This window comes from Bactrocera tryoni, unplaced genomic scaffold, assembly GCF_016617805.1.
Source record: "Bactrocera tryoni isolate S06 unplaced genomic scaffold, CSIRO_BtryS06_freeze2 scaffold_11, whole genome shotgun sequence".
NCBI classification, from domain to species: domain Eukaryota; kingdom Metazoa; phylum Arthropoda; class Insecta; order Diptera; family Tephritidae; genus Bactrocera; species Bactrocera tryoni.
The window spans coordinates 9,382,433-9,403,725 of record NW_024395824.1 but is presented as its reverse complement, the minus strand read 5'-3'; the positions used below and the strand labels follow the sequence as shown (position 1 = coordinate 9,403,725).

Here is a 21,293-nt window from a genome sequence, read left to right as displayed (position 1 = left end):
TTTTTCTTTTTTGCTTTAGGAAAATCTAGACCAGAAATAGTTTTCTGGGTCGGCCCGTCTATATAGGCAAGTTTGGCAATTGCATAGAGTGTAAGAATTTATATTAATTTTCTCTGCTCATTTTATTTATTTGTTTATTTCTTGTTAAAATGTTAAATTTAGTTTCTATTTTGCGATTTTTGATAGTGCATTGTCGTCAATCGATGAAAGATACGATCAATTGGAACAAGTTCTTAAAAATTTTGGATCTTTATTTAACAGTGATTAACTCACGGGGGACTGCTGGATATGGATGCAACAGGTTTATACTTGTACAATGAAGTTCAAGCTGTTGCTGCTTACGACAGTGCGGGTGTTGCTAACTCTTCCTGCGTCGGTAGCTAGTTGAGAGCGCAGTTTCTCTAAATTGAAACTTATCCAAACCTAAGGCAGACAGGCATACTGGGAACATAATCGGTTGAAATGAAACAAAAGCTTCAGAAGAGATTTTTCGCAAATACAGGCACGAAAATATTTAAAGAATTATTTTTTTGTACTACTAATTATAATTTTTTTAAGTAATAAAATCTTCCAAATATGAGTGTTTTTTTATAAAACTGTCTGAATAATTTTCAAAAATTAAAAGTTTTGTTTTGTTACCCCCCTCCTTGGGGGCTATAACATTGTAATTTGACAAAAATGGTTGCCGTTAGGTGCCTTTTGAACATTTATAAATGCAAAAAAGTCATATGAAGACTACTGTACAAGTAGTTGAGGACTCGGGTCGTAGTATAAATGGATCAATTTGACCATGGCGACTGCGAATGTGTGAGCCGGTGTAATGTCATTGCTGAAAATCATTTTTTTGGTCAAAAAGTCAACGTAGAGTTTTATGACCGTTTTATGTTTTTTAAGGTAGTCGATGTAGATCATGCCTTGTGTGTCCCAGAAAACGAAAGCCATCAACTTGCGCTTAAATAGCGTTTAACGTGTCTGGATTGAGCTAATGGTGAATCCACACCTTTCTCGTAGTGAATAGTTTATTCATTATATGACCAACGAGGTCTTTTGTACTTCCTGCTCTTTCAGCTATCCCCCGCACCTTCAATCCACGGTCTATACGCAAATATACGGGTTAGTGGACTCTTGTTACATTACCCTCTGTGACAGACATTTTCGAGGTACATATTTCTCTTCGCAATTCCTCTTCCATAAATTAGAATCGAATGACCAACAGAGGTTGCTCGTTTTCAGTTTTTCTAAAGTTTCCACATTTTCACATTTCACGTAAATATTAAATTACGAGTTCGGTTCGGCTGAAATTTTGACATTAGTGTGCAAGAATGCACTGAAATGAAAATGTTTGTTAAATATATACGTTTTCCATACAAGGCTTTGTATTTTTTCGTTCAGTTTGTAAGGCAACTATATGCTGTAGCGGTCCCAATTTGGTGCTTCCGACAAATAAGCAGTTTCTTTAATGAAAAAGACATATGTATGTATGTAAAATTTCAGACCGGCGCCTCAAAAACTAAGGGACTAGTTCGGGTATATACCCTATTCAGGGTAAAAAAATAAAACCGTGTTTCAGCTGCCATATTTGTAACTATTACCACAATGTAAGTTGAATAATATAAAACACAATTTTTCAGGAATATATTCGCTTAAAATTTATTGTATTATTTAAATATTTAATTTTGGTTTGATATTTATAGAATGCTATCATCCCTTCCATTAGGTATTTTCTTAACGCGCACAATTGTGAAAGTTAACTCGTTTACGCCTAAGTCACATAAATGTTGCTTTTTATTGTGACAAAGAGTATGTAGATATTGTTATGGTTTAGGCCGTTTCTACAAAAAAAACCTCTCAGTTATACGATGACATCTCGTCATTTAATTTTGCTCCCTTTCAACAATGATTTTCACGGTATTTTACTGTGGCCATTCCGGTCTCCGTACCGTGCCCACCTTCTTAATGCGCTATGGTGGATGTTCGACAGCATTGTGCGTAAGTATACACAAACGACGCCGATATGTGCATTTGTAAATATGTGTACACATTGAAAATACTGCATAAGGGTCTTTACGAATGTGCCTCCCCCGAAATAAACATTTGTGACACTTGAGAATTTATTATTATTTCTCGCTATTATAGCTATTGTAATAACTCTTTTATAGAGCTTTATTTGCAGTCTTAGCGTTTATTTGTTTTTGTAGTTGTTTATAACGATGTTGATGGTATTACGATACAATTCCTAAATAAAATAGCATATATAAATGTTTTTTGGTGGGACGTCATTTCATTCTGTTGTTCATTGTCCCTTTCAACTGTTTGCTTAACTTCCTATTCTTGACAAGCATGTACATAAGTACAACAGCAAACTCAATGGTCTGCACTTCACGAACTGGAAGCGCTTGATTCTTGACGATCAACTAGTTGTAGCTTTCCAATAATTTTTTGTAAAAGATTTATTTTAATCTTACCATTGCTTAAAGCAATGAAGATATTTTATTTTGTCAAATAAAAAAATTTCCATACAAGATACCTATGTAACGGGGTTTTCAATAGGGACGCTACAAAAGTATACCGATAGGGACAGCAAACGACGCCATATTTTCTCCCATTTGTTTGAAATTTCTCTTCAGTAAGGTTTGCCATTTTATTATGGAAAGAAATACGATCCAACAACGAGTTAAAATTATTAAAATTTACTCCCGATATTCGGAGTCAGTGGCCTCAACTTTAAGAGCGTTACATCCAATTTATGATCGCCATAATCGTTGTGTCAGATCAACAATTTAGCATCTAGTGGAAAGATTTTAATCTACAGACAATTTTCAAAATTTTCTCTCGCCATTGAGATAAAGAAGTGCCCGTAGTGTCGAAAATATTGCTGACGCTAGCGCATCAATTGAGGAAGTCCCAAATCAGTATCTCACACGTCGTCCTCAAGCGTTGGGTGTCTCTGTGACGTCGTGGTGGCGAATTTTGTGAAAATATCTTAGCCTACATCCTTACAAGCTCAAATTGACGCAAGAACTGAAGCCGCGTAACCACCAGAATCATCGTGTGTTCGTGAATTGGGCTGAGCAACAACTTGAAAATGATCCGAATTTTTATCGAAAAATCATCTTCTGCGATAATTAGTAAAATATGCGTTACTCGTCAGGCAGTAATCCACACGTACTCCATGAGTTACTATTGCATCCCTAAAAAATTACGGTATGTTGCGGTTTATGGGCCGGTGGCGTCATTTGGCCGTACTTCTTCCGTAATGATTAAGACCGGCACGTTACTGTGAATGGGAATCGCTACCGCTGAATGATAATCGAATATTTCGGCTCGAACTGGCTTATGTGGTTCCAACAAGACGGCCCCACAAGCCACACTTCCGCAGCCAAATTTGTTAAACGTGTTATCTCACAAAATGGCCCGGTTAATTGGCCGCCTCGGTTGTTCGATTTGACATTAATGCTGTTGCCAGCAGAAGATCTATACGAAATCCAGCCAGAGGGATTTTAATACTGGACATAGTTCAAAAAGTGGTCTGGCGAACATGTCGCTTTTACTTAAGTCTTCAAACTCTCAAGTGGTATTGTTACTGCTGTTTCGAATTATCTCAATGTTTTGTACATTTTATGACAAATAATGAAAATAACATATTGTTTCTTGATCGAACTGAACATCAAGTTCAACACAAGTACAATAATAAATTAAGATTAATGAATTAATATTCAACTTACCCGACTGCCCGAAATTCGGCAGAAAAATATGACCTACACGTTACCTAGCATTAGTTTATTGCGCTGAAGGTAAAAGCTTCAATTTACAATCTTACTATAAACAAGTAAGGAAGGCTAATTTCAGGTGCAACCGAACATTTTATACTCTTGCAACTTGTAAGTATAAAAGCCAGGGAAATACTTTAAAGTATAAAACGTTAACCAGAGTTTCGAAATCCAAGCATTTTTATAAAAACTTATTTATATATAACTCCTATACCGACAGACACATATTGTTTGGTAGAAAAACGAAAACCATTATTTGGAATTTGGGGTAGTATCGACCCGATTTTACCTATTTTTCCAATGCCACATTCTATTGACCAGTCACATACTATAAAACCAACCTTATGGGGCAGAGACAGCCGGATGTTCGGAAATCCTGATATTTGTTATATAAGGGATAGGTCAAGTTTTCGCTCAAATGTATCTATTTTAGACACAAAGATACACTGTTATGAGTAAAACACGCCCTCTAATTCCATTTTTGACATACAGACACACCATTATCAGAGAAAGATTATCCCTGATTTTGAATTGTATATCTTACACATTGGCCAATATTTTCGATCAAAAGTCAACTTTAGGTACGGGGGTCGAAATAATCGGTATCGAGGGGCTTGAACATTTTTAGTTGGGTGATAACAATTTTTGATCATAAGATGGCATACACTAAATGCATTTTCGTCCAAAATTTTATTTCGTTGTATTAATTACTTCTTGATTTGTGTACTATAAACTGAACGAAGCAAGTAGAATTAAAATTGTGCTATATGAGTAGTAGGCGTGGTTAATATCCATTTTCGCTCTGTAATATAGGACTATGAAAAGAGTGCACCATACAAAATTTTGTCGAAATCGGTTGGCCAGGTCCCGAGATATGAGATTTCACCAAAATGTGGGCGGTGCCACGCCCATCGTCCAATTATTAGAGGCGAGGCTACGCCCACTTTTTCAAAATTTTTTACTCACAGGTGCCCCTGGTTACTACGATCCTCAGTGTCAAATTACAGTTTGATATCTTAATTTGGTGCTTAGTTATGGCACTTAATATGAATTCGATTAAAGGCTATTTGTGAGCGTGGCAGTGGTCCGATTAAGTCCATCTACGAATTCGATTTTTTTTGTACTAAGGAACTCGTATACAAAGTTTCATCAAGATATCTTAATTTTTACTCAAGTTACAGCTTGCACGAACGGACGAACGAACGGGCGGACAGGCCGTCAACCGGATTTCAACTCTTCTCGTCACCCTAATATACATATGTATATCTATCTATCTCGATTAGTTTTATACGATGCGTACAACCGTTAGGTGAAAAAAACAAAGCAATTGATTGCAAGAGTATAAAAATGTATGTAAAGTTAGTTGTCGAGTTATCAATACATTTATTATTTTATCTAAATGTTGAGATTGTGAACAAAAATCTTATAGCACTGATAATATTTTAAGAGGTCTCTTCTTCTTTTTAAATATAATTAAAATTTTCACAATAATGCCAGTATTAAGTTGTTTATCTATGTACTACATATCGTCAAAACAGGTAATTAGTATAACTATTTTGGAAAGAACTCAAAAAATTTCACATGACTATTGTCGATGGTGGAATTACACCGGTCTAGATATAATAGGTCAAAGTTATCAAAGTATACGCATATATACTATATAGTATACAACCTAACATAAATATGTATATATGTAATGTTATATTGGCGGTAGATACATATATTTTACATTACAGCTATTTAAGCCCACTCTTCGACAAAATGATTTTTAACGGAACTAAGTCAAACTAAAAGTCAGAGCAACAATAAAACAGTAGTAATTAAAACTCAAAATAAAAATGAAAAGACAAACCTGAATACGTGCCTCGGGTAAACCAATTTTTTCAGCGAGCCTTTCACGTGCAAATACATCTGGATAATGTGTTCTCTCGAATTCTGCAAAATTAGAAATATAGTAAGAAATAACTTTATTGTAAATGCATAGTTTCCGTAACAGAAAATGAAAAAAGTAATATTAATAAAAATATATTTTATATCTTTAAAATGAAGAATAAATAACTAATATATTACGAAGCTTTAGCAAAAGTTAGTACACTCAGTCCTTTTTTTACGCGATCTCTTTTTACGCTATTTCACTTTAACGCGGTTATTTTTGCGCAAATTCCTTTTTTTACGCGAATTTCTCACTTTAACGCGATTGCTTTTTTCGTTTTTTGCTTGGTCTTAGACTTGCAGCAGAATTGGAAAATTATTTTGTAGCAAATGATACTGACGCCGAACGTGCACGAATTTTTCAAAAAGAATTCAGTCTCTGCATGTTACGATATAAAGAACTAGATCGGAATTTATTGGGTCCTAAAAGAAGCATTCAAACAAAATTAACTGAATTTATGGTGCAAACTCAGTTGGAGATGCTAAGTCCATCAGAACATCAATCCATAGTTCCTACTATTGATTCTGATACAAATTCCAGTGATATCAGTGCCGGCCATCAAAATAAGCGGCTAAGAATAATTTCCACTACGGATAATGACAGTTATTAAACAGCATTCAACGGTTTTTTCAATAAATTGTAAGAGTGCAATAGAATGTAATAGAATGTAAGAGAATGCGATGAATGTAATAGAATGAACGACTGCTGTAAGAAGTGTCAATTGTCAATTGGGAATGTCTTGTGTGCTTTGCTGGGCGAATGAGTTTTATCGTTCTTTTTAAACTGACTGTCAACGAAGCGAGACGTGCTGCGCACATACGAAATAAAAGTTTAAATTAATTGATTCCGGCCATCACATCTCAGAAGTGGGATGGAGTTAATTTAAATCGACTGCCGCATAATTAAACACAAAAAAAAAAAAAAAACACTGCCGAAACCAGAATTCTTCGTTTTTCATTTCACGTTTTCTGTAGACAGTGCATTTACCACGTTTTTTTTTCCTGATTGTTGTTGTTGCTGCCACGATGTCGAATTTGTTATCACGTGCCCAAGTCATGAAAGTGCTACTGCAAACGGGTATTCAATTCGATCCTGATGCCACGATGAACCAGTTGCGACCGCTATATGATGAATACATTTCCGAGGTAACGAAAGCAAGTGAAAAAGAGGAAAACGCGAATGCCCTTGAAGATCCAGATGCCGCCGCCGACAAAAATACTCAAACTTCAATTCCCGCTACGATTGTGCAATCAATTCAACCTGTTGTTACGAGTGTACCTACGTTCATCGCCACTACGAGTGTTCAAAATTCAAATGTGCTTACAGATGTAACAACAACTGCCGCTTATGTCAGTGCTAAATTGTCAACTGCTGATACACGTGCATTGGTAACTACCCCGCTATGAGTGTTGTTGTTTCAAGTGGTCCATCGGCTACTGCTACAACAAGTGCCCAATTGTCCACTGCTGTAACAACCGTGCAAATGAATACCGTTGTTCCAAGTGCTACAATTTCAAACAATTTGGACGAAGATGAGACCGAACGATTGCTGATCCAATTGCGTAAAAAACGCGAACTGTTGATGCTTCAAGCAGAGATTAATCAACTTACGCTACAACAGCAAGCACCTGCTGCAAAACCCGTTGGACTGACGTAAGTGTCATTGAATCAATGATGTCTAAATTTACAGCCGATGACCATTACGATGTGAATAAGTGGATTAGTGACTTGATGATGCTTTTGCAATGCTGCAATTCGATGAGCGTATGAAATTCATTGCATGTCGTCGTATGTTGAGTGGAACAGCCCAGGTTTTTGCACGCACGATTACGGTATCCGATTATGAAGAGCTCAAAGCTAAACTTATTGGTGAATTTGCGCATGCGCACAATGAATGAAGTGTATCAACTGCTGAAAAATCGACGCTTACGCCCTGATGAAACCACCCATCGTTACATTTTGGATATGCAAGAGATAGCGATGTATTCAAAAATTACGGAAGACGAATTGATCGAAATGATTATTAGTGGAACAGGTGACACTTCATCAAGAATCGGTCATTTGTTTCCAGCACGCTCTATTAATGAACTGAAGGAATTTGCGGAACGATATGAACGTCTACGCTTCCAACCACCATTAGGATCAAAACAAATAGCAATAATTAATCGTAATGCGGCCAGTGCACTTCAGCCAACAACTCATCGATCAAATGCGGCCAACGCCACGTCAGTTCGCCCTACCGCAGCTCCAACCATGGAAACAATCCGATGCTACAATTGCTCCAAATTCGGGCATTATCAAAGCCAATGTCCACTGCCGAAACGACCAGCGAACTCCTGTTTTAAGTGCTCATCCACCGAACATGTGTATCGTGAATGCCCACACCGTACCACTGTTGCTGCCGTCCTTAATGCCAACGGAATGAATGATGCTAGAGTGGAACCAATTAGTGAAATGCAAATGGTAAGTGTTGTTTTTGATAAGTCTAACCGTGAACACAGTGAACACAGTAAAAACTTTAAATTAAATAAAAATATTTTTTGTTTATTTGATTCGGGCAGCCCCCGCAGTTTAATCAAACGGAGTGAAGTTCCATTCGAATTACCAAATCAATTGAAAGAGACTCAGTACAATGGCCTAGGAAATGATAGACTCAAGACGTATGGGAATATCAATTGCAAAATAAACTTCCGAAATCAATCAATCAATCAGAAATTATTAACCTTGCCGAATAATCTTATGTCAATACCGATGCTTGTAGGCCGTGATTTTATGAAAAAGCAAATATTACAATGTGTCAAATAAAATACATTTATGATACGAAAAGATTGAAAGAATTAAATAAAGCTGCCATTTGTACGAAGTTAGAGTCAAAACTTACTGATGTTCTGTGTTCATTTGATTTATTGGCCACTCACTTCTGTCACACAAAGAGTACAATTGAATCGCTTAATCAAGGGGGTGTTACAAAGGAGAAAGAGAAAATAATAGTGAAACACACTGAAGAAAAGTCAAATATCAGCCCGATGGAGTTAGAATTTGCAAATTTATGTGCTATTGTGCCTTCCGATTTGAATTCCTTAGACATTAATCCACATCTTCCGTCAAGGTTGTCATCAGAGTTGCGACAAACAATAACAGAAGTTTATTTCGAATTTCCTTCAGAAAAAGTTAAGCCATTAGAATATCTTATGAAAATTAACCTTACGCATGAAACTCCTATATACTGTAGACCAAGACGATTATGCCATAAAGAGAGAAATGAAATAAAAGCAATAGTAGATGATTTGTTAAAAGAAGGAATAATTAGACCAAGTCGATCACCTTATGCCTTTGCAATAGTACCTGTACCGAAAAAAGATGGCTCCCTCCGGAAATGTGTAGATTATAAACCACTGAACAAAATAACTATACGCGATAATTTTCCTATGCCATTAGTCGACGATTGCATTGAACACTTGGGGGGGAAAAGTTATTTTTCGGTTATTGATTTAAAAAGTGGATATCATCACGTGAAGATGCATCCTGATTCAATAAAATACACTTCCTTCGTGACTCCTGATGGTCAATACGAATATTTATATATGCCCTTCGGTTTATGCAACGCTCCTGCTGAATTTATGCGCTTCGTAAAATTGATTTTAGGTGACCTCATCAAAGAGGGGTTAGTGGTAGTATTTATGGATGACATTTTAATAGCTTCGAAAGATTTTAAGTCTCATTTGGAAACCCTTAAGAGACTTTTTGAAATTTTGGCTCGAAACGGTCTTCGAATTCAGCCCAAAAAATGCCGATTTGCTTACGACGAATTAGAATACTTAGGATACTTAGCCAACTCTGCTGGCATTTCACCCAAACGGTCACACTTGCAAGCAATTCAGGAATATCCAGAACCTAAGAATAGAAAGGAAATGGAACGTTGCCATGGTCTTTTTTCATACTTCCGCCGCTTTGTACCCTCGTTCTCCAAGATTGCCCGTCCAATGACTAAATTATTGAAGAAAAATGAACAATTTCAGTTCACTGAAGAGTGCAAACAAGCCTTCACTACCTTGCGTACAAAATTGTTAGAGGCCCCTATTTTATCGATTTACAACCCTGAAGCTGAAACAGAATTACATTGCGATGCCAGTGCCTCGGGTTTTGGGGCAATGTTACTTCAGAAACAAGATGACAAAAAATTTCATCCGATTTCTTACTTTTCAAAAACTACTTCCGCCCCTGAATCTAGATTACACAGTTACGAATTAGAAACTTTAGCAATTATTTATGCACTTAAGCGCTTCCATACTTACTTAATGGGCATTCCGTTCAAAATTGTTACTGACTGTGATTCGTTGGCTATGACGTTAAATAATAGAAGCAGTTCAGCAAAATTGCTAGATGGGCATTGTTCTTAGAAAATTATAATTATTCAATCCAGCATAGACCTGGTACATCCATGGCTCACGTGGATGCCTTAAGTAGAACTAATCAAACAATTGCATACATTGACACTGCGGAATTAGATTTTCACTTGCAAGTTACGCAAAATAGAGACCCCCGCATTGTAGAACTGCGACAAAACTTAGAACAATCTGAAGTGAAAAATTTTGAGTTGAAAGATGGGTTGGTGTACCATAAATCACCTGCAGGTCACTCACAGCTATATGTCCCTGATGAAATGATAAATAATATAATTAGAACGACGCATGAGAAAATGGGCCACTTAGCTACAGAAAAGTGCTGTACAGCAATTAAAAAATATTATTGGTTCCCGCAGATGAAAACTTACGTACATAATTTTATTCGAAATTGCCTAAAGTGTATTTACTATTCAGCATCTTCAAATAATAATGCAGCAACTCTACACAGTATTCCCAAAATACCGATACCTTTCGATACGATTCATGTGGACCACTTAGGCCCCTTCCGTCGATAATATCAAAAAGAAGTACATTTTAGTGGTCATCGATGCCTTTACAAAATATGTGAAATTATACCCTGCAACAGCAACGAGTACAAGAGAAGTCTGCAGTGCATTAGAAAGTTATTTTATGAATTACAGTAGGCCACGTAGAATAATAGATGATAGAGGAACGTGCTTCACTTCAGCAGAATTTGAAGAGTTTTTGCAAAAGCACAACATAGTTCAAGTGCGAAATGCAACCGCATCCCCGAAAGCAAATGGACAAGTGGAGAGAGTGAATGAAGTAGTGACACCGATGTTAGCAAAATTATCAGAACCTCTTAAACATGCGGATTGGGCAAAAAAATTAATTGAGATAGAATATGCCATTAACAATTCAGTACATTCCACCACAAAATATACACCTTCAGCACTTCTGTTTGGGATAGGACAACGAGGTAAAATAGTAGACGAACTGACGGAATATTTGGAAGAGAAGTCGAATGAACAGTTAACAGACTTATACGATATGAGAAAAAAGGCGCTGAATAACATAGAAAAATCTCAAGAGTATAACCTTAAGTACTTCGGTAAACACCACAGGGCGGCACCCGAATTTTCAGTGGGGAATTTTGTGGTTATTAAAAATGTGGATACCACGGCGGGTAATAACAAAAAACTGATTCAGCGATTTCGCGGTCCTTACGTAATATATAAAAAACTTCCGAATGATCGGTATGTGATACGGGATATAGAGGGGTGTCAAATTACACAACTGCCGTACGATGGAGTGTTAGAAGCAAGTAAATTGAAATTATGGATTAATCCAGACTCTAAATGTGTGCCAGAGGTGAGAAAAGACAACACTTCCGATATTAATATTAGTTAAGATATTCATATATATAAAAAAAAAAACAAAAAACAAGAATAACAAATATTAAGTAAATATATATTATCAGTAAACCGAGGTCGGTTTAATGTCAGGACGGCCGAACTGTAAGAGTGCAATAGAATGTAATAGAATGTAAGAGAATGCGATGAATGTAATAGAATGAACGACTGCTGTAAGAAGTGTCAATTGTCAATTGGGAATGTCTTGTGTGCTTTGCTGGGCGAATGAGTTTTATCGTTCTTTTTAAACTGACTGTCAACGAAGCGAGACGTGCTGCGCACGTACGAAATAAAAGTTTAAATTAATTGATTCCGGCCATCACAAAATCTACCTATTTTCTATTTTCTTCTCTTTTATATATGGTTTTTGTTTTGTAATTTTTATTTTGTTACGAATAAATAAATCATAAGTCTGAAATTTGAAACTTATTGTATTGTTTTTGAATATTTTTTTGCGCGTATATTTTGTTATACGCGATATTTTTTTATATTCGGAACCAATTCGTCAGTTAATATTGGAAAACTAACCATTTTTACGCGATTTTTTTTACGCGATTTTTTTTTACGCGATTAGTGGCAGAACCAAAAATCGCGTAAAAAAAGGACTGAGTGTATATAAAAACTTCGCGTCGCTTAATCATGAAATTGTGTTTCTTTGTTTCGGGTATAAAAAATTGATCCGAAAGTACTGAATGAAACTATATCCCCAATGTGATATTCTTATTTACTTATTTAGACATTTGTGTTTTTCGAAATATTTTCTGATACAGTTATGTTCAATATAAAATAATGTATATTGCGTGATAGCAGTATGGGTCGTACATAGTTTATTATAGACAAAAATAAAATTTTAATATTGGCAATAGTTTCATAAAATATGTATATCAGTTGCACTCATTTAATGTCTCAAACTTTTAGCATTTATTTAGCAACAGAATTGGAACTATGTGAGACTACTATTTTCAGTGGCATTCTTGGCAATTTTACGGAAATCACAATCAACTGTTACTATTTTCTCGCCTTTTGGTTTCTTATCTGCAAATTGGAGTTTATTTAAATATAATTTTGTATTATTTCATTATTTAAAGTGAATTGTGACTCTCTGAAAAATTCCTGACTTATGCGATTTTTTATATGTTGAAATTTACTAATCGGTCTGGTTTTTTTTATAAATAAATACAGTCATGACGATTACAAAATTATTTTTTTTTTTATGTTTATTTATTGGGTGTATAATAGTTAAATAAATTGTGGAAATAATACGTAAAAAAAAGGTACTAAGTCCACGATTGCGGCCGCAATTTTGATCTAAAACAAAAATTTCAAAAAGATAATAAATGTGTAGAAAAGTCGCTATAGCGCTATGGCAGCTTTTCTGTTTTTTTTTTTTTGTAATTTGACAAAATGGCGGAGGTTTGAACAAAAAGTTTTGGTCGATTTTGGTGTTTTTTTCGACAGTTTTTTGTAGAAGTGTATATTATCCGATAACGCAACAAAAAAAATCGATTTTCCGAAAATTTCACACTGAGACTATCCCTTAAATGTTTATCCGAGGCTGTTTTCTTCTTTTAATTGATAGTGTTTTTTACGTGGCGGGTATCAAACTCTGCGCACAACCCTTTGGGGGAGTGTTTCGCCTCCTCACTTTAGCTAGCCTTCAAATCGATGTTTTCTGGCTACCCAGAGGATACTTGGCTTGAGCCATATGTTAAATAATCGTTTCTGGTCACTCTCAAGTGAATGGCAATCAGAGAACTTTCCTCACTTGCGTGAACTTTTACACATGGCTCCATCATCCTCCGCTACGCCATTAAAGCAGAAATATTTATAGAAAAAACGACTATGGATAAATGAAGAACAGCTGAATTATTACAATATTGCCACGGAGCTCTTATTTAACCCAAAGTGCCATTTTGTCACTATTATACAAGTATAAACGTCACATTTAATGAGTACCCTTATCTTGCTTTTAGGGCACACTTACCTTTTTCCAGACTGTCGATTTGCTCGTTTGTAAAAGAAGTGCGATTGCGCTGCAGCTTCCGTTTAAGACGCAATCGCATCTGAGAGTCCTCATCACCAGATGAATTGTGTTCTGAATTGCCGTCGGAAGTACTTTCATGAGAATTGGGATGTGACACTTCACCCGAGAATATATCTAGAAAAATGAAATAACTTTTATTCGTTGCTTTGGTATCGCTATACATACACTTAAACTTACTCATATATAAATGTAATAGAATATATCTTAATTTGTCAAACATCAGAAAGTAACAAATCAAAAAGGTAAAACTTACAATTTGTGTAAAATAGAAGGGATGTTCTCCGATCTGGGGAAGGTATAGCGGTTGGTTCTACAAGGTGCGTTCCAAAGTAAACAGGACTTTTTGAATCTGGTGCCCCATAGTGGCGCCATCTATATGTGAGAATTTTATGACATTTCGTATATTGCAAGTGAAGTTATTGCGTTTTAAGTGACAGTATGTTTGTGTTATCGGTGCGAAAATGAGCTTCGAACAAAGAGCCACCATTAAATTTTGTTTTAAAATTGATCAAACTTTTACCGAAATGTTTCAATTGATGAAACAAGTTTATGGCTATGATTGCCTATCCCGCAGAAGAGTGCACGAGTGGTTTCAACGTTTTCAAACTGGTCGTGAATACATAAATGACGATCAACATATGGGCCAATCAAAATCCGTGATCACCGGAAATTCCTTCGAAACTGTGCGTGAATTCATCAAAAATCGTTCGACATGTTTTTGGACCGTGCAAAAAGCTGTATTGAAGCAGAAGAAGACTATTTTGAATAAAATAAATTGATTTTGCTGAAAAAACCATTTGTCCTGCTTTTTTTTAAGATCCTGTTTACTTTGGAACGCACCTTGTAGTCATAAAACCAAAAAAGTCACCTGAAGAACTTTGATAATACCGACCTCTGTGAAACCGCTTTGAGTTAGGAACCCAAAACATGGCTATTCTACATGGGCGAGAGCACTCAGATCTACTCTATTTCGAATGGAGTACCGCATGGCTCGGTTTTAGGCTACTACTGTGGAACCTAATATATGACGGAGTACTAAGAATACATCAACCAAATTAATGGTTTTCTGGTTAGCTGGCTGAACCGAAAAAAAAGTCTTGCAAGCACAGAGAAAGTTTATAAAAGGAATAGGAATATACTTGTATATAGGAAGGTGCGAGATTATTTCACAGCCGCCGTTGCATCTGGGAGTATTATCAGACTCCAAACTAAAATTTAAGAAAACAAGTAAGGAAGGGCTAAGTTCGGGTGTCACCGAACATTTTATACTTTCGCATGATAAAGTGATAATCGAGATTCATTATACGTCATTTACATATTTTTCAAACACCGTATTTGTGTAAAGCTTCATTCCGCTATCATCATTGGTTCCTAATGTATGTACATATATATTATACAGAGAAGGCATCAGATGGAATTCAAAATAGCGTTATATTGGAAGAAGGCGTGGTTGTGAACCGATTTCACCCATATTCGTACATGTCATCAGGGTGTTAAGAAAATATTATATACCGAATTTCATTGAAATCGGTAAAGTAGTTCCTGAGATATGGTTTTTGGTCCATAAGTGGGCGACGCCATGCCCATTTTCAATTTAAAAAAAAAAACCTGGGTGCAGCTTCCTTCTGCCATTTTTTCCGTAAAGTTTAGTGTTTCTGACGTTTTTTGTTAGTCGGTTAACGCACTTTTAGTGATTTTCAACATAACCTTTGTATGGGAGGTGGGCGTGGTTATTATCCAACTTCTTCCATTTTTGAACTGTATATGGAAAGGCCTGAAGGAAACGACTCTATAGAGTTTGGTTGCATAGCTATAGTAGTTTCCGATATATGTACAAAAAACTTAGTAGGGGGCTTTTCACTTTTCCAAAAAAAATTACGTCCAAATATGCCCCTCCCTAATGCGATCCTTTGTGCCAAATTTCACTTTAATATCTTTATTTGTGGCTTAGTTATGACACTTTATAGGTTTTCGGTTTTCGCCATTTTGTGGGCGTAGCAGTGGGCCGATTTTACTCATCTTCGAACTTAACCTTCTTATGGAGCCAAGAAATACGTGTACCAAGTTTCATCATGATATCTCAATTTTTACTCAAGTTACAGCTTGCACGGACGGACGGACGTACAGACAGACATCCGGATTTCAACTCCACTCGTCACCCTGATCACTTTGGTATATATAACCCTATATGTGACTCTTTTAGTTTTAGGACTTACAAACAACCGTTATGTGAACAAAACTATAATACTCTCCTTAGCAACTTTGTTGCGAGAGTATAAAAATAACGATAAAGCAGGCAAAATCTATGCATACTCTCAAATCAATACGTTCTGTAATATTGTGTGCGTTACCAACCTCAAGGCAGGCACTAGACATAATAATATGTATATCATATGCTAAACATATAAATACAGTGCATAGGCTTTCAACTATACGAGTTGCAATTGCTTTCAGAACCATATCTAGCTCGTTGCTGAAGTTCGAGCTAGTGTGCCGCCCATTGACGTCTAGGGAGACGAATTCTCGCGATTTTACTACTCACATACATATTCCGGTCTACCGCCAACTTTTCGAACCCTTTTTGTGTAGTACAATTTGCTCTTTCTTTCAAAATAGGTCTTAGTTTCGGCGATCACCTCTTCATTTGACGAAAATTTCTTCTCAGCGATCTTTTTGGACCTGAGAACAGCACATAGTAGCTGAAGTCAGATCTGGAGAATACGGTGAGTGCGAAAGTAGTCCAAAGACCAATTTATTAATTTTGGGCATCGTTTTCCCTGACTTGGACACGCTGCATTCATTGGTGAAACTGCACTCTTTTTCTTAAAACGGTACGCTATGTAATAGTAGCTTTTGATGGTCCTTCCTTTCCCAAGAAAACCAATAATTATTACATGCGCATCCCAAAACGCAAACGCCATAACTTTACTAGCCGACTTTTGCGTTTTTCCAAGCTTTGGAGCGAGTTCGGCGTGTGCAGTCCACTCGGATGAATATCGATTGGACTGCGAAGTGAAATTATGGAGCCATGTTTCACCCATTGTCACATATCGACGCATCGTCGGTTCAAACTTAGAAAACCACTTTTCAACGGCTGATTTCCCTGGTGCATAGTTCAGATAATGTTGATCAATCTAAGCCTTGGCTTCAACAGCAAACCCCAAAAAGCAATGCTTTATTAACACACGATATTCCTTTTTGACCATTTTTCACAATAACAAAAGAGCTTCACTTGAAATGATATAATTCACAAACTAATGATCCGACAGCTGTCAAATTTAGGTTAAAGCTAACTAAAAATAATTTCGATTGTCTAGTAGCGCCATCTATGTGTCCGGGGACTTTTCAATTACGTTACTCGTGGATGGATATACAATATGAGGACCTAGATTTCTACCTAACCTAACCACTAAGTAGAGATGGATTCTATTAAAGATATCGATTCAATTCCATCGTGACCGTAGTCCGTATTGTCCGACATGCACAGAATACTTAAAAGACTCGGAATAATTTCGTTATTGCCCTCGTTTTTTTAAATTAAGGGGGAAAAGTTAAAAACTACAATTGGCGATAATTTTTCGGCGGAAAATTTTACAGCACTTATCTGCCAGTCCTCTGGTAGATGAAAAACTGTCAGCGTAGCGTTAGCTGAAAATATGACAAAATTATTATTTCATATACCTTGTATCACTCAGTCTGACCGTACCATAGAGAAGACTTAAAAGTATTTTTTTCCCCCACGAACGAATCTTAATTCGGTTGTTCCCTGAGAGAAATATGTGTTGCAAGTCAGTTAGGTTTAGCGGATTTAAGTTCCACACTCCGGCTTACGATGCTTCCTCCCACTATAAAAAACAAGCCTTCTATACAACTGCGTTCAGACTTCCAAACAGGTGGATCACGAAGAATTGCTTTGAAATTATTATTCCATTAATTTAGTATTTTTAAAAGTTTGCACTTCGTTCAAAGAAAATATTGAACAAGGGCTAAGTTCAGGTGAAATAGAACATTTCATACTTTTTCTTCTTGTAAGGATCAAAGTCGGAGAAATATCTCGAGGAAATTTCAACATTCATTGTTCGACGAAACCGGGTGGTTTACAATTAATCTTATTAACTTATACATCTTAAACTTCATTTCAATATAATAGCACACATTTTGATCAAGCTAAACAGTTTAGAATAAGCTGGAAAGCGGAAATCGCTATATAGAGGGTATTAGGTCGGGGCTTGTTACATTAACCTTTAACATTACCTAGGTATACTCGATACATGTTTTTAAACAATTTTAAATATACAGGTATGGTATACAAGTATAACTCCCACACTGACCCATACGTTCGGCATATGGTTTGTTAGATTTACGAAAATCGTTATACATAAATATGTAATTTCAAATATTTTCGGCATTAAACTATAGTATATCCATACGTTCATTTAATTTTGCTAGATATCTTACATATCAGTCAATATTTTCGATAAGAAGTTCGCAATAGGAACTGGGGTTTCACATATTCGGTACCAAGGGGCTTGAAAAGTTTTGGTTCGATTTGGACAATTTTGGCTCAAGGTGGCACACTTCAAAGACACTATTCGTGCAAAGTTTTATTCCATTATATTTATTGGTGTTTGATATGTATAGTATACTGGAAAGTGAAAGAATCAGATGGAATTTAGAATAATGTTATATGGGAAGTAGGAGTGGTTGCATGCCAATTTCACTCATTTTCTCACTGTAACATATAAATATCAGGGGGCTTACTCTGTAAAGCGATGCGAAAGACAATGCGATTCTAAAGCCCAATGCGATGCGATAGGCAACTGATACTCTGTATTGCTTACGCATCAGTAACATTGTTGTTCACCTTTGCTTTTTTTTCTTTTTATGTAATAGTTGGCATTACTTCTAAAAATGTCAAAGTATAAACGAGCAAAATAAAGAAAATAATAATAATTTGTTCGTTAAAACTGTGTTGAATAATTTAAAAATGAATTCTATGGCATTGTGGGATCATTATTATTCTCAGGAAAGAATTGATAGAAGAATTATTCGAGATAATTCGGACATTATGTCTTTAAGCGATAAAAGGTTAGTAAAAAATTGCGGTTTTAAAATGTACTTATCATCTACACATTTTGTGTTTTTAGCTTCATGCCAAAATTTCCGCCTCAATAAGCACGCGTTTTTATATGTTTTGGACAACATAAGACCCCAATTAAAAGTCGCTCAAAGGACCACATCAATTCCAGAAATTGTAAAATTGTCAACAACCTTGAAGTTCCTCGCACAGTGCGTGTATCAACACTCGGTCGGCCAAGATAGGCATTCAGGGCTAGCCCAACAATCGGTTTCCCGATGCATCTTGGAAGTGTGCGATGCCATCGAGAAAACTCTGTGCTGAAAGCATATCGTGTATCGTGTTTCCCTTGACCATTGAGGAAAAAATTGAAGCAAATTGAACCTTTTACTTGACGTCCGGAATCCCAGGCGTAATTGGAGTGATTGATGGGACGCACAACCAGTTGATACGACCATCACGAAATGAACACTTATTTTTTAATCGTAAACTAAAACACAGCATAAATGCAATGGTGGTAAGAACATTCATAAATACAATAATATACACGTACATATATTGATTCCAGTGCAATCACCTAAAACTTTTTTTTAGATATGTGATCACAACATACAGATAAGGGCAGTAAATGGTGGATTTGGAGGCGCGTCGCATGACTCCCACGTATGGAACCTCTCAGGAGAACGTGAAAGTTTGAGGACGAAGTACGAAAATGGAAATAGAAGCGAACGAATTCTTGGTGAGTATATATAACTGTAATAATAACATATGGCGGCTAAATTGCCATAAGATAAAATTGTTATATATTATTACATTATATTGATGTTTTAAAAGAAATTATCAACATCTCTCAGCAACACTTATGTATGTATATGATTTTGTTATTATTATTATAGGAGACACCGGATATCCTCTTGAACCTTGGCTGCTAACACCATATAGGAATGCGCCAGAACCTTCTGACGAACTCTATTTCAACCAACAGTTTACAAAAGGCCGATCACTAATTGAACGCGTGTTTGGTGTATTGAAAGGAAGATTTCGATGCTTGTTATCTGCAAGAGAGCTACATTATGCGCCTGAAAAAGTCGTTAAAATTTTGAACGTATGCTGCGCTCTACACAATATATGCATTTTGTACAAGGTAGAAGTACCAATTAATATTACACTTGAGCCAGAAGAATTTTCCACCACTAATATAGATTTACCTAATAGTGGTAATTTTATTACTATTGCTAGAAACATTAGGGACGATATTAAAACAATTATGATAAATGCTCGTAACTCAACTTAATTAAAACGAACTATTTGCAAATTAATAAATCCAGTCTTTTATTTCATTGTAATAAGGAAAATTAAATTTAAATAATTACAGATTAAATTTGTAGTTTTTAATTCTACTTCCCGCAGTTATATAGTTATTTAACTTACATTTTCCAGTTTCTCAATTTTTGTTCATCAATTTTTTCAGAAATTTTTCCTTTTCAAAGGTTAGTCTCCGTTTTTCTAATTTATTTCTTTTTTTCAATGTTTTCAAAATGTTTTTTATATTATAATTTATATCGATTAACACTTTAATCGAGTTATTGTGGAATATAATTTGGTTTTCGACTTGTTGTTCAAGCAGAGTCTGCTGCTTTTTGCGCGGTGGGTACGTCAAATTTGAACATTGTGGTAGGTCATTTTCTTGTGTATTAAGAGGAGTCTGCTGTTTTTTGTGAGGTGTGCATGCCACTTTGGAACATTGTGGTAGTTCACTGTTTTGTGTATTTGGTTTGGTAGGGTCTGCATTTACCTCTGACATGCTGCTTGTAGCTGCACCGAATGACAAGGTACCACTCATTCCATTTATTGATTCCTCTATTGACAATAACTCACTCACTTGATGCTCTAACTGTGATAAGGGTATGAAAAGTGAAGGACCACCTCCAGTTCCCGAAATATTATTTTTGTTTCGTCGCATTTTTGCCTTTCAGTGAATCTTATAGTCTGCCCAAACCTTTAATTGATTACATTTAATCACATTTATAATTTATGTGTGCAATTATTGGAATTACCTTTTTCCACCCCGCAATGTCGCGCAATGGTGGCCCAGCTGCATTTAAATGGGAAACTAAATTTTTCCATAAATTAGTGGAGGTACTTTTGGCGTCTGGTGTTTTCAGTGATCCTTTCGATAAATCGGCATGCGCCTTCATGAAATCCACGAGAATTTCAAATTGCTTTGGTTGAGTTTGTTGTTTTATTTTCGGTTCTTCCCTGTAAATTTGTGCAAAATAGTTCATATGTACGGCGTTATATACTTTAGTAACAACTAGCTGTTACCCTGTGCGTTTAGCAACACCTAAATCGATTAAAACTCTTAAGGGTTTTTACTTTGAGTTTTATTTATTGTTGTAAAACTGTTACTTATTTATAAAACATTTATTAAACATATTGGTAAACACATTTTTGGTTTTTCCACCTGGCGCGTAAATGAATAAGCACCTTGGTGTTCCCACTCTCGAGCAATTGGCCGTGGGAGAAGCACGGTTCTTCCAAATTGACGCCGCACACTTGAAACGTTTGGCCTTGCGATTTGTTGATGGTCATCGCAAAGGCAAGACGTACTGGGAACTGCAAGCGCTTCAATTCAAACGGCATGCCCGTTGGAATCATGGGAATGCGTGGTAAGAGTACAACTTCACCTG

General features: G+C 36.1%; 2 protein-coding genes across 2 annotated transcripts in view; one reads left to right on the top strand and one right to left on the bottom strand.

The window, feature by feature from the left end:
- LOC120779583 (paired box protein Pax-6-like) overlaps positions 1–20,566 on the bottom strand; it is a 29,702-nt gene extending 9,136 nt beyond the window's left edge. The window contains exons 1-4 of the mRNA XM_040111926.1: positions 20,530–20,566; positions 20,399–20,461; positions 13,467–13,640; positions 5,623–5,705 (exon numbers count right to left, since the gene is read on the bottom strand). Of these exons, the coding sequence (XP_039967860.1) occupies positions 5,623–5,705; positions 13,467–13,640; positions 20,399–20,461; positions 20,530–20,566 (357 nt within the window). The remainder of the gene's footprint in view (positions 1–5,622; positions 5,706–13,466; positions 13,641–20,398; positions 20,462–20,529) is intronic.
- Positions 7,588–8,661, top strand: LOC120779602. The gene is made up of 2 exons (XM_040111950.1): positions 7,588–8,166; positions 8,265–8,661. The coding sequence occupies exons 1-2, from the start codon at positions 7,594–7,596 to the stop codon at positions 8,289–8,291; spliced, it is 600 nt and encodes a 199-aa protein (XP_039967884.1). The 5' UTR covers positions 7,588–7,593; the 3' UTR covers positions 8,292–8,661.
- Positions 20,567–21,293: the final 727 nt, after the last annotated feature.

Excerpts from the sequence above, each read along its gene's own strand:
- LOC120779602 (XM_040111950.1), top strand. The coding sequence starts at position 7,594 with ATGAATGAAGTGTATCAACTGCTGAAAAATCGACGCTTACGCCCTGAT. Across the intron at positions 8,167-8,264 it reads CAATTAGTGAAATGCAAATG|CCCCCGCAGTTTAATCAAAC; the intron begins GTAAGTGTTGTT and ends TGATTCGGGCAG.